A 14,962-nucleotide genomic window follows, 5' to 3' on the forward strand; every position below is an offset into this window, starting at 1 on the left:
ACACTGCTGTGCAGGCTCCTCCCGCCCCCACTTTTGCCCCCTTAACCTCTTCCTTCTTGTCTCTGGAGGCCTCCGTTTGTCTACGCTCCCCTAGTCATGCTTTCAGGGGACTCAGGACCTTCTCCTTTCTCTAGGTCTTGGTCACTGTGGGGGCAAGGAGCCATATTGTTCCAGCAAACTTTGCCAACCTGCTTCCAGGAAAAGCTCAGGGGAGGAGGGGGGAGGAGGATTACCTAAAAGGCCATCAGAGCTTCTGGCTGCAAAAGAGAGAAGGCCATTTTAGCCTCTAAAGTCAATTACAGTGCACATTTCATTGACCTGCTTTCTGGTATATGTGAGCAGTGTTATTTCTTATGTGCTATACAAATGGTTGGAGCTTAATTAGCAGTATAACTAAGTAGTAATGCTGCCAGTCTCCTTCCGACAAACAGTAAAAATAAATAAATAAATACGATTACACGCAGGCCTGATGCTCAGAAAAATAGCTTTCACAGGGGTGGGAGGGTCTGGGGTGCTGCTTCACAGGAAGCTGAGGCAAGCAGAAGGTGCTGGAAGCTTCCAGCTAACTCGACCAAGTGAGGGGTGAAAGCTTCGTTTGTTGAAAGGTTGCAAGAGCGCATTTAGCCTTAGAAGTAAGGTCTTCCTCTGATAAGTCCCAAAGGCCTTTTTCTCCCCCAAATGCTAGCGCATCCCCTTTGCTGGATGCAGTGGTCACTATTTGACACTGACTCAGGGTGAACAGAGCAGTTCCGAACATTGGGAGCGTTACCTGCATTCGCCAAGGCCAGTGTTTGGGAGGTGTGGGCCGCACACTGAGGAAGTGGAGGGCGGCCCCTGTGCTCTGTCTTTGCCTGCAGAGCCACTGATCCCAGAAGTTAGCCCATCAGCAAGCTCCTATCCATCTCCAGGTGAATGGGACCAAGGCGGATGGACGCTGGCTCTGCTGAGCTTCCCCTTCCGTTGGGTTCCTTTGATGTCAGCTGTTGGCCTGGAGCCTAGCCCCTCGCTCCAGTGTAGGAGCAGGAAGGAAGGTGCAGCTCCTGGGCCACTCGTGGAGCTCATACACGACAGCTAATTCCACAAATATTCACCGGTGTGGAGGGAAAGCCGCATAAAAAGATGGGCTGGTGTCATTGGGGTCCTGGCAAACTGTCTTAATGCCTCATAATTATAGGGAAATTCCTGAAACTCTAAAATTTAACCACTAAACAGAATTGCAGGGTCTGCAGTAGAGTAAATGTTCTTAGCAAACCAATAAGTAAGACACCTGAACAAAAATTTTAAAAACTGAAGGGACAGTTCACAGGAGAAAAGAAAGGATGCTAAACCTGACTTATCAGATAAATGTGACTTTTTATTAATTATTTATTTATTTTAGTAGATAATATTGGCCCATGATGAAAATTCAAACTGTTCAAAAGATATTTTCTTTCTGGAACCAACCACTGTTAGCAAGTTCTTTTTCCTTTCTTTTGTATTAAAACATATTTGACGAACAGCATTAGCAATTTCTATGTATTCTTCTAGAATTATCCTACATGTGCTGACCAGCAGACCCTGAGCGATGGATGAATAGATTACTCTGACACATGTTTCTGTGAAACAGAGGCTAAGAGGGTGGTTGGCAATAGGCACCAAAAACAGCCTCAATCGCCTGCCTCCTTTGGCTTTTACTGTAACAACAACTTGAACTAAAATTAACCTCTAGATACAATCAGCAGGGCAAGTATCCTTGAGAAAGTATATGCTTCTACAAGGTCGGGTCTTAAAGACTAAACATAGAGATTCCAGCAAAACACCCAGGGGATCGCACTTGTTTGGAAAAGTCAAGGTAGGGGCTGCTGCCTTGGCAAGTTCCCCCAGAGGCCCCTGACCTTTTGGAGAATCCTCCTTACAGACTTCACAACCAAGTCCCATGCTTCACCACATACATGTATGCAAAATCATTAACATATAAATAATCCCCTTTCCACGCAGGTGTTAACACATACTGCTATTCATATTTATGTTGTTTTCAGTGCATTGCTACCGTTAAGAATACAGCAGTGTACATCTGTGTCCATGCTTCTTTGTTTACATCTGTGAGAACATCTGAAAAAATTTTAGCAGTGGAATTGCTGGGTCAAAGGGTATGTACATTTCATTCTCATAGGTACTTACCAACTATACTCCAAAGAGGTTTTACCAGTTTATGCTGAACAACAATGCATATGGATGTATTTCTCTACTCTCTTGGAAATAGTGTACTAGCAATCCTGTTTTATCTTTTTTAATCTGGAAGATTTTTTTTATATATTTTATTGATTTTTTTACAGAGAGGAAGGGAGAGAGACAGAGAGCCAGAAACATCAATGAGAGAGAAACGTCGACCAGCTGCCTCCTGCACACCCCCCACTGGGGACGTGCCCGCAACCAAGGCACATGCCCCTGTCCGGAATCGAACCTGGGACCCTTCAGTCCGCAGGCTGACACTCCATCCACCGAGCCAAACCGGACAGGGCTGGAAGATATTTTTAAATGCTATTTCATATATTTACTAGTCATTTTTCTTACTGCAAGTAAAGCTGCACATCTTTTCATATGTTTAAGAACCACTTAGTTTTCTGTGAATTGTCTGTTCTTATTCTTTGCCTATTTTTCTATTGGATTACTAATCTGTTTCTTATATATATTGTAGAAACTCCTTATACATTAAAGAAATTAGCCCTTATATATGTTGTAAATATTTTTTCCAGTTTGCTATTTATCTTTTGACAAAAATGTGAAAAAATGAATTCATAAGGTGTTGACCAAGAAGTTGCCTACAAATGTGCCATCCATATGGATTAAATAAATTATGATACATACAATAGAATGTTGTTCAGCTCTTTAAATGAAGATTTATAATTATTAACAAAATAATATCTATGCATAGTAAGTAGAAAAAGCAGGATATAAAACATTATGTGAGCCCCTTTTTAAAAAATGTACGTTAAAAAAATGTATGTTACCAATAGTCACCTCTAGTTGGTAGAAATTCAGGTAATTTATTCAGGTTATTTTATTTTCTTCTTTTTTCCATTCTAGCTTATCTGAATTTTTAAAAAATTATGAAGTTGTGTTGTATTGTTCATTTAGCAAGATAAAACATATGAATTAAGCTATTTCCATGTAAAAAAAATAAAAGTAGCCCTAGTCAGTTTGGCTCAGTGAATAGAGGTCAGCCTGCGGACCAAAGGGTCCCAGGTTCAATTCCGGTCAAGGGCACATGCCTCAGTTGCAGGCTCCTCCTCGGCTCAGGCCCTAGTCAGGGCTCCTGCAGGAGGCAACCAATCGATGTGTCTCTCTCACATCGATATTTCTCTCTGTCTGTCCCCTCCCTTCCACTCTCTCTGAAGTAAATAAGTAATTAAGTAAGTAAATAAATAAAATAAGCTACTAGTAATTCTAAACAAGGCAAACATATTTAAAAATACAAAAAGAAGCATCGGGTTATCATCTGAGTGACAGAAAACAATGATAATAGTGTTCAGTATGCTTGGCAAAGTATAGTTATGTGATATAAAAGGCATTTGTCAAGGCCACTATTGACACTGGAGTTAAGATAGGCATTTCAATAATCCAGCGATTTTCAACGTTTTCCATCTCATGGCACACATAAACTAATTATTAAAATTCTGTGGCACACCAAAAACTATATTATATTTTTTGCTGATCTGACAAAATAATAGGTATAATTTTGAATTGTTCATACCGAATGGCTATGTGTTGGCTATTGTCATTTTTTTTATTTGACAATCTAAGAGAAAAGAGGTCAGTGCCCTGGACTAAATAGTCAGGTATTGTATGTTTTAAAAATTCTTGCAGCACACTAATGTGCCTCTTGCAGCACACCAGTTGAAAATCCATGCATTAGCCCTGACCGGTTTTGCTCAGTGGATAGAGTGTCGGCCTGCGAACTCAAGGGTCCCAGGTTCGATTCCGGTCAAGGGCATGTACCTTGGTTGCGGGCACATCCCCAGTGGAGGGTGTGCAGGAGGCAGCCGGTCGATGTTTCTCTCTCATCGATGTTTCTAGCTCTCTTTCCCTCTCCTTTCCTCTCTGTAAAAAATCAATAAAAAATATATATATATATAAAAAAGAAAATCCATGCATTAATCACTAGATAATTAACGGCTTTAAAGAGTCTCTACCGCCCTAGCTGGGTTGGCTCAGTGGATAGAGCATCGGCCTGTAGACTGAAGGTTCTGAGTTCAATTCTGGTCAAGGGCACATACCCGGGTTGTAGGCTCAATTGGCAGGAGGCAGCCGATCAATGATTCTCATCATTGATGTTTCTCTCTCTCCCTCTCCCTTCCTCTCTAAGGAGAAAAAAAAAAAAAAAAAGAGTGTCTGTCATTGGTTTGTTGATCCCTGTGGGGAAGAATGCTATTATGATCTGGGAGTCATGTGGGGGGCATGTTTCTCTTCCTGGAACACTCTTCACCCAGAGGGGTGTAGAAACATTGATGATTCTGTTTCTTAAAAAAAATGTGTTGTAGTTATCAACAGCCTTACACTTTTACTTATTTTTGGGGCCCAGAAGTAATACAGAAAAAGATTGCCAGATTCTCTTTCAGTTTCAAAACTTCTGTTTTGACAAAAGATACCATAAACAAACAGTGAGATAATAGTCTCAAAGACACTATTTATCACAATTATAACAGATAAGTTATTACTTTTTAAAAAATATAAAGAGGTCCTACAAATTAATAATAAAAAGGGCAAAGGTGTGAAAAGGTAATTCTCAGTACAAATTAATGTAAAAAAATACAAATAGTGCTTAATCTCATAAGGCTAATCAGAAACATGCAAATTAAAACAATAAGGTGTCCCCTGGCCAGGTACTCAATTGGTTAGAGCATCATTCCAATATGCCAAGGTTGTGGGTTCCATCCTCGGTCAGGACACATACAAGAATCAACCAATCCTATATAATAAAGAGCTAATATGCAAATGGTCATCACATCCTCATGCCCATGCACCGGAACTGCTCAGACACTCAACACTGGGGAGAGAGGAATGAGGACCAGCCAGGCTGCGGCCCAGGAGAGGGACAAGCCGCATGCCCTGCGGTTCTGGGCACCAGCGGCTGCACCTGCGCCTGTGGTCCAGCCTGGGAGAGGGACAAGCCACATGCCCCGTGGTCCCGGGATTAGAGAGGGTGCAGGCCAGACTGAGGACCCCCACCCTCGTGCATGAATTTTGTGCACTGGGCCTCTAGTGAATAAATAAATAAGTGGAACAACAAATCAATCTCTCTCTTTCCCTCCCTCCCTCCCTCCCTCCTTCCCTTCTCCCTTCTCTCCTTCTCTCTGTCCCTAAAATTAATCTTAAAAAAAAATTTTGCTCTTCAAATTATCCAAAATTAAAACGATTCATAATGTATGTTAATGAGGGTATGAAAGGCTAGGTACTCTTAGGCCATACTTATGGAAATTTATGTTGGCATAGTTTTAAAAAAATTATTGTAGTATAAGATACATAATATAAAATTTACCACTTTAACTTTTGTTTTTGTTAATCCTCACCCAAGGATATTTTTTTTCATTGATTTTTAAAGAGAGGAAGGGAGGAAGGGAAGATCAGAGAGAGAGAGAAAGAGAGAGAGAGAGAGAGAGAGAGAGAGAGAGAGAGAGAGAGAGAGAGAAACATCAATGTGAGAGACATCAATTTGTTGCCTCTTGCATGTGCTCCAACTTGGGGCCAGGAATCGAACCAGCAACCCAGGTACCTGCCCTTGACCTGAATCGAACCCAAAACCCTTTGGTGCATGGGCTGATGCTCTAAACACTGAGAAACACTGGCAAGAGCCATTTTAAACATTTTTAAGTGTACAGTTCAGTGTCATTAGGACATTCACATTATGTAATCATCACTACTATAATCTCCAGAACTTTTCCATCATCCCAAACTAAAACTCCATATGTATTAAACACCAACTTCCTATTCCCCCTCCCCTAGACTCTGGCAACTCCATTCCACTTTCTGTCTCTACAAATTTGATTATTCTCTATACTTAATATAAGTGAAATCATATGGTATTTGTCCCTTTGTGAGTTGCTTATTCCACTTAGCATCATATCTCCCAGGTTCATCCATGTTGTAGCATGTGTCAGAATTTCCTTTCTTTTTAAAGCTGAATAATATTCCACTGTGTGTGGTACAATCTTTTTGAAAGGCAATTTTGTGGTAATCAAATTGTAAAATTCCATATTCTTTGATACAGCAATAAGAGAATTTACAAGGATGTTACAGCATTATTTTAACAGTGAAAAAATTAAAACATTCTACCTATCCATCAGCAAGATAGGTAAAGTGTGAGATATCTATACTATGAAGTACAGGGTGGGGCAAAAAAAAAAAAGTAGGTTTACAGTTGTGAGACAGGTTGCACTGAAAGAGGCCTGGAATTATGTGCAATCCACAGTGCTAGACAGGGAGATGGGAGAGGTCATGGCTGGAACAGTGTTTCTTAAAATGTGAGGGACATTCACAGAAAAGGTTAAAAAAAATTGAAATTGAAAAACACTGGGTTAGCCTGGCCAGCATGGCTCAGTGGTTGACCTATGAACCAGAAGGTCACTGTTTGATTCCTAGTCAGGGCACATGCCCTGGTTGTGGGCTCCATCCCCAGTGTGGAATGTGCGGGAAGCAGCTAATCAATGATTCTCTCTTATCATTGATGTTTTTATCTCTCTCTCCCTCTCCCTTTCTTTCTGAAATCAATAAAAATATGTTTAAAAATAAAAGAAGAAGAAAGAAAAACAGTGGGTTAAACAACATTAAACAAAATCTTTTAAGGCAAAACTTCTTGGAGCCTTTAATATAGTCGTGCATATCATAAGTCTCCAGGAGGGAGGTAATAGCTTCCTGAGCCCTTGTGACCACAACATCCTTTTTACAGTGGTTATGTTTGGAGGACAAAGTTTGGGAAACATTGATATTATAAATTTCTGAAAGTAAAGGTATTCCTTAAGAGGAGTTGTGGTAGGTGTTGTGTGGTCAGACGAGTAGGTGCTAGAACAAATTATAGGGGTTGGCTGATACCTACTAGATGGGAAGCAAACTTTACCACTCAATTTCTGACAACAACAAAATAATAATAATTACTTTTCAAAAAGGGGGGAGGGGGAGACTAAAGTTAGTAATGGGATCAAGAAAGTATGAAAAAAGTAAAATCCCAAAACTTACTTCCCTGTTACTATTGTTGCAGAGTGCAGTATACTTTCCCAGAAATCAGCATCTGTCTTAGCTTGGAGTCCACTGAGCCTAATTAAAAGGGAACCATGACTTGCCCCTTCAGATTATTTAAGGAATGAGCAGAGTGTAATTAAAATGAAGGCTCTTGAGGTTCAGGAAGTCTCATGAGATGTAGTTTCTGGAGGCCCTGGGAGATGCATAGAGAATGAATCAGAGACTTGTGCATAATAAATCAGGAACTCGACCCAATTTGGGAGCATAATCTGACTTCAGGATAAAGAAGTACTTTGCTGCCTCTTGGACAGGGATGCATGTTGTGAACAATACTGAGGGTATGTTGCAAATGACTTCAGGCCTCCTGGAAGCCTATGGGTTGCACATAATATCTAGAATATAGTTTAAATACAACTCCCTAAACCCTCTTTATCTTCCTGAAGGAACCAATGTTAAACAGGGGCCCACTCTTTTGTGTGCTCATGGTTACAAGCCAGTAAGTGGAGCCAGATTTAAACTCAAGTAGTCGTGTCTCCAGAGCCACACTCCGAATCATTTTATTATACTGCAACACTTTTATACAGAGGGTGTATAATCTTTTAAATTGAATGGACTTCATAATTTATGTATAATTCACTGTACTGTTCTCATTTATTTTTTCATTTCACTGAGAACTAGCAAAAACTTTATCTTGGAGTGGCATCAGGCTACCGGGTCTTGCTTTCAGCATGCCAAGCAAGCATTCTTTTAACACAACTTAGCACACAGGCACCTTTCAGGAAAGTTCATAAAAAATAGAACATATTAATGAATTCCTAAGTAGAAGGTAGACAATGAAGATTATAATTGGGGATGGTTGAGACACAGGGAGAGCCTTTTCCTTGCTCAAATTTCAATTGTGTGTAGGGTGAATTGGCTGAGACCCATGAATACCTTTGGGGATTCCTATGGAAGAGATCCTGAGGCTTAAGAGACAGGAACAGCTGAAACCCTTTTTCACAAGACCCATTAGCACAGTGGTTCTCAACCTTGGCTGCACATTAGAATCATCTGGGAATCTTTTTAAAATCCTGATTTCTGGGCCTCATCCTCCGGAAATTCTGTTTCTTTGTTATGGGGTGAGGCCACAACATTAATAACAAAGAAACAGAATTTCCAGAGGATGTGCAGCCAAGGTTGAGAACCACTGCATTAGCACGTCAAGTCGTAGTGAAGATTTGGTAGAAATGACAATTGTGCAAGTCCTATTTGCCCAAACCAAATGCTGTTCAGTGAAATGCATTTATTCTCTATATTTTTATTTATATACTAGAGGCCCTGTGTGGGGGGGGTGTGTCCTCAGCCTGGCCTGCACCCTCCTCAATCCAGGACCCCCTTAGAGGATGTCCGACTGCCGGTTTAGGCCCCCAACTGCCCTCCACTGCCAGTCTGATCTCACCCCTAACTGCCTCTCAACCCCCGCCATCATGGCTTTGTCCAGAAGGGAATAGGACGTCCAGAAAATGGCAGTTTGACCTGGTCTAATTAGCATATTACCCTTTTATTAATATAGATTTTTTGTTAATCCTCATGTGGGGATCCTTTTTTCCATTGTTTTTTAGAGTGGGAGAGGGAGGGAGGGGGAAGGGAGACACATCCGTTTGTTGCCTCCAGCACACCTGTTTCAGGGCCGGGATTAAACTTGCCATCCAGGTATGTGTCCTTGACCAGAAACCGAAGTTGAGACCCTTCAGAGTGTGTGTGTGTGTGTGTGTGTAATGTATATGTATTTGATTTCAGAGAAGGATAGAAACATCAATGAGAATCATTGATCGGCTGCCTCCCCCCTGACCCCCCCCCCCCCCCATTCACCTCACACCAGGGATCGAGCCCGAAACCCAGGCACATGCCCTGAACTGTGACCTCCTGGTTCATGAGTCAATGCTCAACCACTTATTTTTTTTTTTTTTTTAAATATATTTTATTGATTTTTTTACAGAGAGGAAGGGAGAGAGACAGAGAGTCAGAAACATCGATGAGAGAGAAACATCGATCAGCCGCCTCCTGCACATCCCCTACTGGGGATGTGCCCGCAACCCAGGTATATGCCCCTGACCGGAATCGAACCCGGGACCCTTCAGTCCACAGGCTGACGCTCTATCCACTGAGCCAAACCGGTTTCGGCCCAACCACTTATTTTTATTTTGGAAACATCGATCTGTTGTTCCACTCATGTATTCATTGATTCTTGTATGTGACCAGGAATCAAACCGGAAACCTTGGTATATGCTATAACCAACTGAGCTGCCCAGCCAGGGCCTATTTTTCAAGTTTATTAATCAAGGCTTTTATTAGTGTTAACAAAAAATGTGAAAGACAATTTTTTTAAACATGAACCTTTAGAAGAAGAAACACTGATGTGATAGGGAAACATCAATCCATTGCCTTCTGTACATATCCTGACTGGGAACTAAGCGAACCTGTGGCCTTTCAGTGTAAGGAACAATGGGTCAGCCACACCAGCCAGGGGAAGAACAATCATTAAAAATCCAGCTTTAGCCCTGACCAGTTTGGCTGTGTCTAGACTAGAGCGTCGGCCTGTGGACTGAAAAGTCCCAGGTTCGATTCTGGTCAAGGGCATGTACCTTGGTTGCATCCCCAGTAGAGGGTGTACAGGAGGCAGCTGATCGATGTTTCTCTCATGGATGTTTCTAACTCTCTATGCCTCTCCCTTCCTCTCTGTAAAAAAATCAATATAAAAAAAAATCCAGCTTTACTATCCAAAGGTCTGTTTTTCCAATTATTTTATTGCATATTCAGCAAAAACCTGCTTAATAAAAGCACTAGTTTGGACATTCTGAAGGGAAAGAAACCCAATGTAATTTCATGGACTTTATGAGGTATGTCTGAGTTCATAGGACACTTGGATTCCAATCCTTGGTTCCCCCCTGACAGGAACTAAGCATTCAGCAGGTTAACCAACTGTCTAATGATCAATGGGACTAGAGGTCACCTTCCTCAAATCTAAGGAAGGCTTTAAAAAAAAAAGTTCTGCCCTAGCTGTTTAGCTCAATGGATAGAGCACCGGACCTGCAGACCAAAGGGTCCCAGGTTTGATTCCGGTCAAAGGCACATGTGGGGTGGGGGGGCGGGGGGTGTTTGCCGCTCAATCCCCAGTAGGGGGCATGCAGGAGGCAGCTAATCAATGATTCTCTCATCATTCAAGTTTCTCTCCCCCTTCCTCTCTGAAATCAACAAAAATGTATTTTTAAGAGGGATAAAAACATCAATGGGAGAGACATTGATCAGCTGCCTCTTGCAACCTGAGTATTTGCCCTGGCAGGGAACTAAACTGGGTTCCTATTGATTCATGAGTTGATGCTCAACCAGTGAGCCACATCAGCCAGGCAGGCAGGCTTTTTATAAAGGCTTGATTTTTTCATTACCACCCCCAAGGGTTTGATATATAAGTGCTATTTCCAGTGTCTAACTTAAAAAAACCCAGAGTTAAGTACTCTAAATTTTTATGCTCAAAATGTTTGACTGTTGCTAAGGTAGAATTCCTAAAATTAAGCCCCAAGTCATTCTGAGTGAGGTATACCTGGACTACCAAGGGTGTATTTCTAGGCCTGATGCTTGGCTTTCTGTATTTCAACAATGCACCTCTGGACACCTCCCCATCACCCCAACACACGCCATTCAATTTTGTTCAAAGTTGAGAAATCACCATATCACTGGTTACACTACAGGGAATTGTTTGTAAAGGGGAAAGAGGTTGAGAACTTAAAAAAGCACTGTAAGAATCCAGATTCTTATTCCCTCAAAATTCTCTTCCTGGCCCTAACCAGTTTGGCTGTGGATAGAGCGTCGTCCGGCAGACTGAAGGGTCCCAGGTTGATTCCAGTCAAGGGCATGTATGTACCTTGATTGCAGGCACATCCCCAGTAGGGAGTGTGCAGGAGGCACCTGATGGATGTCTGTCTCTCTCATAGATGTTTCTCTCTATCCCTCTGTAAAAAAAATCAGTAAAATATATTTTTAAAAATTCTCTTCTTGGTATTAGAAATATACTGCCTAGTGTTATCAGTATGGCAGCATAAGAACTGCTTGCGTTAGCTTTAGGTAAGAATGAAGACTTTTATCAAGTCCCAAACTAGAAAATTTCATTTGCTGTTGCAATCTTACCTTTCTCCTTATAATGATGTAGAGCTATTAGTCATTAAGATTGATTGTTGTTAGGACCCACCTTCATTTGCTGCCTAAAACACCAGTGTCTGCAAGTGGCCTTAGATCAGAACCTTTTTAACTCAAGTTCTTTCATGCAATGTTTCTCATCAGCCAGCCTTCTTTCAAATTTAAGGGCTCCAAATTGATTCTTGGCTCCTGAATTCACATATAACAGACAGGATTAGGTTTCCGTTTCACTACCTGAAGCACTTGAGTGCAATGCACTATTGAGCAAGAAAAACAGTCAACTGGTAATTATAAGACTGAGACCAAGTTCCTATACCTTGGCACACCCTATGTTTACCAAAGTCCCGACTTAATTTTGGTCACTGACAATCTCAAAATTAAATACCTTCCTTAAACACTATTTTAACCAGTTAGGAATCCCCACATCACTACATAATTTCATGACGACAGACACCAAATATGCTACCATGCAACAAAACTTTTATTAACATTTTGAACAGATTCAGTTATTACTGAACTGGTAATTTCTAAACTTAAATTGGGGCAAATGGCTAGAATGCAGAGTAGTGCCATCATTGGCACTATGAATGCAAAACTGAAGAATTAACAGCCACCCCTCAGACGGAGGACCAGGTGCAGGGTGGACTCTTTCTGGATGTTGTAATCAGAAAGAGTGCGGCCGTCTTCCAGCTGCTTGCCTGCAAAGATGAGCCTCTGCTGGTCAGGGGGGATGCCTTCCTTATCCTGGATCTTGGCCTTCACATTCTCAATGGTATCACTGGGCTCCAACTCCAGGGTGATGGTCTTGCCGGTCAGGGTCTTCACGAAGATCTGCATACCACCCCTCAGACGCAGGACCAGGTGCAGGGTGGACTCTTTCTGGATGTTGTAATCAGAAAGAGTGCGGCCATCTTCCAGCTGCTTGCCAGCAAAGATGAGCCTCTGCTGGTCAGGGGGGATGCCTTCCTTATCCTGGATCTTGGCTTTAACATTCTCAATGGTGTCACTGGGCTCCACCTCCAGGGTGATGGTCTTGCCGGTCAGGGTCTTCACGAAGATTTGCATTTTGACCTACAGAGTTCAAAAAGCAGAAGTTAATATATCATTTCAGGATCTTTACATTTATTACTTTTATATCTAATCAATTCTTCAAAACTTAACTCTTCTTCCAAATGCCTTAAATCATATACATCTCTCACAAACCTCCAATTTTTATGAAACTAGACAAATTAATCAACCTAACATTCCTTTAAAAAAAGTTTAACCCTGCCCTGGCCGGTTCAGCTTAGTGGTTACTGTTGGCCTCTGCACCGAAGGGAGGATTCCTGGTGAAGAGGATACACTGATCTCCCCTCTCCTTCCACTCTCTCTGAAAAGCACTAGGAAAAATACCCTCGGGTGAGCATTAACAACAAAAAAGATTTTGTGGCACAATGAAAAATCTTTTTTTTTTTTCTGAGTGTGGAAGGGCGGGGGAAGAGACAGAGAACATCTATGAGACAGACACATCCATCTGTTGCCTCCCGACCCGGGCCCCAATCCGGCAGGGATCCACTCTGCAACAGAGGTTCTTGCTCTTGTGCCCTTGGCCAGATTGGAACCCGAGACCCTTCAGTCCGCAGGCGGACGTTCTAACCGCCGGCTAGGGCATTATCTCCTTTTAAAAGACCAAAAAAAAAAAGTCATTACCCAAGGATATATTTTTTTGTTGAATTTTAGAAAGTAAAGGGGGGAGAGAGGAAAGTAGAGAAACATCCATTCGAACCCCTGGGTTCGCGCCCACCACCTTTTTTTGGTGTACGGGGTTCCCAATCAACCGAATCACCCGGCCAGGGCTAAATACGAAATTTTAATTTAGTCAAGGCTTCAACTTATACTGTAGTATCGAAATTGCTTTGTAAATTTACCATCCAGAGCTTTCTTCCTTAACCCCAGAATTTCCCCAAAACTTAAGCATAGCACCTAAAATAAAATTTTAAAAAACCCACAGGACACGGAAAAAAAAATTCCCTTTTAAACGGAGCTGGTAAGCGACATCTGTGTTGCGATTCGAAAGGAAAAGGTTTCTAGAAGTCACACTACCTTTTTTCCGCCTTCCCCCTCTGAAACAGACACGATGGAACCGCCATCGGTTAAGCGTCTGTTGGCCCCTCTCCGCGCGTGCCAACCGCCCCCGCTCCCTTCACGTAAACAAGGCCCACCTTCCGGAAAGGCCCGGCGACGCGACGCCGCGTCAGCTCCTCCCCTCCCCCCACCAAGGCGCACCCAGCCCAAGACCCGGCCAGTTTCCTCTCACTTCAGTTCCCTCGGCACCGCCCTCCCTCCAACCCCGGCCCCCGCCAGGTCTCGAAGGCTGCGGGCCAGTACCTGTTAGCGAGTGCGAAAACGCCGCAAGTCCAAACCCGTCGAGTCTCCTCAACAAGGACACAGCCCCTACAACGTCTGGCGCGTCTATAAGTTCCGGCTAGGCGGAGCTGAAATTTATGCAACGTCTGTTGTGGACTAATCACTCCTACGTAGCCGCCGTGTCCGTGCGCCACTGAAAATAGTTCTCTCGGCCGCACCTCCCGCGACGCAGTTGGATCCTTCCACTAGGCCCCAAACTCCTCAGAATCTGGAAAAGGGGCCCTAAAAATTCTGCTACTCTCTATTCCAGGCTGTTCTTCTCCTCCTTTAGGAAAAAGTAGGAAAGTTATCAGGCGGATGAATTCGAGTTGAGGGAACCGTCCTCGAAAGCTCTGGAAACTTCCTTGAGGCGCCGGCGCTGATTGGTGAGGCGGGTGAAGACGAGGCTGGCGGTGATTGGTTGCGGGCTCGGCGCTCCGCTGTTGCTGGGCTCCGGGCAGGGAGAGCCGATGTTGCTAAGTGACTGAGTGCGCGTGCGCCGCAGAGGCGCGCCTCCGGGACAGCAGGGCGTTTCCGGTCGGAGATGGGGGAGGGGTCCTCCGCTCCTGCCTTGGAATACTAGACCTGAAAACCGCGCGTTTCGGTCTTAAGCGGAGGAAGCAGGGAGCTCCGCGGAGGCTTTTCCGGGAAGGCCGCCCCGTCTGGCCCGGAGGTCTCGGGAGCCGGGCGGGGGCTGTGTCCGCTGTGAAGCGCAAGCCCACCGCCCGAGGCCTGAGGAACCCGCGCCCTCACGCCCGCGAGTTCTTAGTGTTGCTCTTGGTTGTGGAGCTTTCCTCGCGCCTGTTTACAGTCGGTGCCTTTGTTGCCGGCCCCTCACCGCCGCCAGGGGTTCCCGGACCGCCCCTGCCTCAGTGGGAGGGCGCCGGCCCCGGGCGCCATCCTTGTCTTAGCATATAAGTGAATTTATGCGAGCGGCCTTGATGCGTTGTGAGAAGCCAGTTTATTAAAGCAATTAAAGCTGCACCTTCATTGAAAAAGCACATCAAGCAAACTGTGCGTCCGGCTTGAGGCACAGACGGGGGCGGTGCTGCACGCCCTCCGGTCTGTGGCCTCGGCCGCCTCCGCTGGCGTCGGGTGCAGGTGGTTCTCGGGCCCCTTGTGCTGACTGTGGGCTTCCCGCGACTCCATCCGCCCCGCTGGCTCCCCGCTGGGGGTAAAACTGCCCTTT

The 14,962-nt window shown here is 43.8% G+C and overlaps 1 protein-coding gene and 1 non-coding gene across 3 annotated transcripts; one reads left to right on the forward strand and one right to left on the reverse strand.

Annotated features, from left to right (window-relative positions):
* The first annotated feature begins 301 nt into the window (after window positions 1–301).
* On the forward strand, window positions 302–429 carry LOC111828417. The gene has a single exon (XR_002832279.1). It is a non-coding gene; the product is annotated as a small nucleolar RNA SNORA19 (small nucleolar RNA).
* An 11,417-nt stretch (window positions 430–11,846) lies between these two features.
* Window positions 11,847–13,915, reverse strand: UBB (ubiquitin B). 2 transcript variants are annotated; one of them, XM_006101384.3, is made up of 2 exons: window positions 13,756–13,915; window positions 11,847–12,459 (listed from the first exon to the last, which is right to left on the reverse strand). In XM_006101384.3, the coding sequence occupies exon 2, from the start codon at window positions 12,451–12,453 to the stop codon at window positions 11,992–11,994; it is 462 nt and encodes a 153-aa protein (XP_006101446.1). In that variant the 5' UTR covers window positions 12,454–12,459; window positions 13,756–13,915; the 3' UTR covers window positions 11,847–11,991. The 2 variants fall into 2 exon arrangements, with proteins under 2 accessions (XP_006101446.1, XP_023620623.1); XM_023764855.1 differs by lacking the exon at window positions 13,756–13,915 and adding an exon at window positions 13,471–13,601.
* Between the last annotated feature and the right edge of the window lie 1,047 nt (window positions 13,916–14,962).

This window comes from Myotis lucifugus, unplaced genomic scaffold, assembly GCF_000147115.1.
Source record: "Myotis lucifugus unplaced genomic scaffold, Myoluc2.0 scaffold_355, whole genome shotgun sequence".
Classification (NCBI taxonomy): domain Eukaryota; kingdom Metazoa; phylum Chordata; class Mammalia; order Chiroptera; family Vespertilionidae; genus Myotis; species Myotis lucifugus.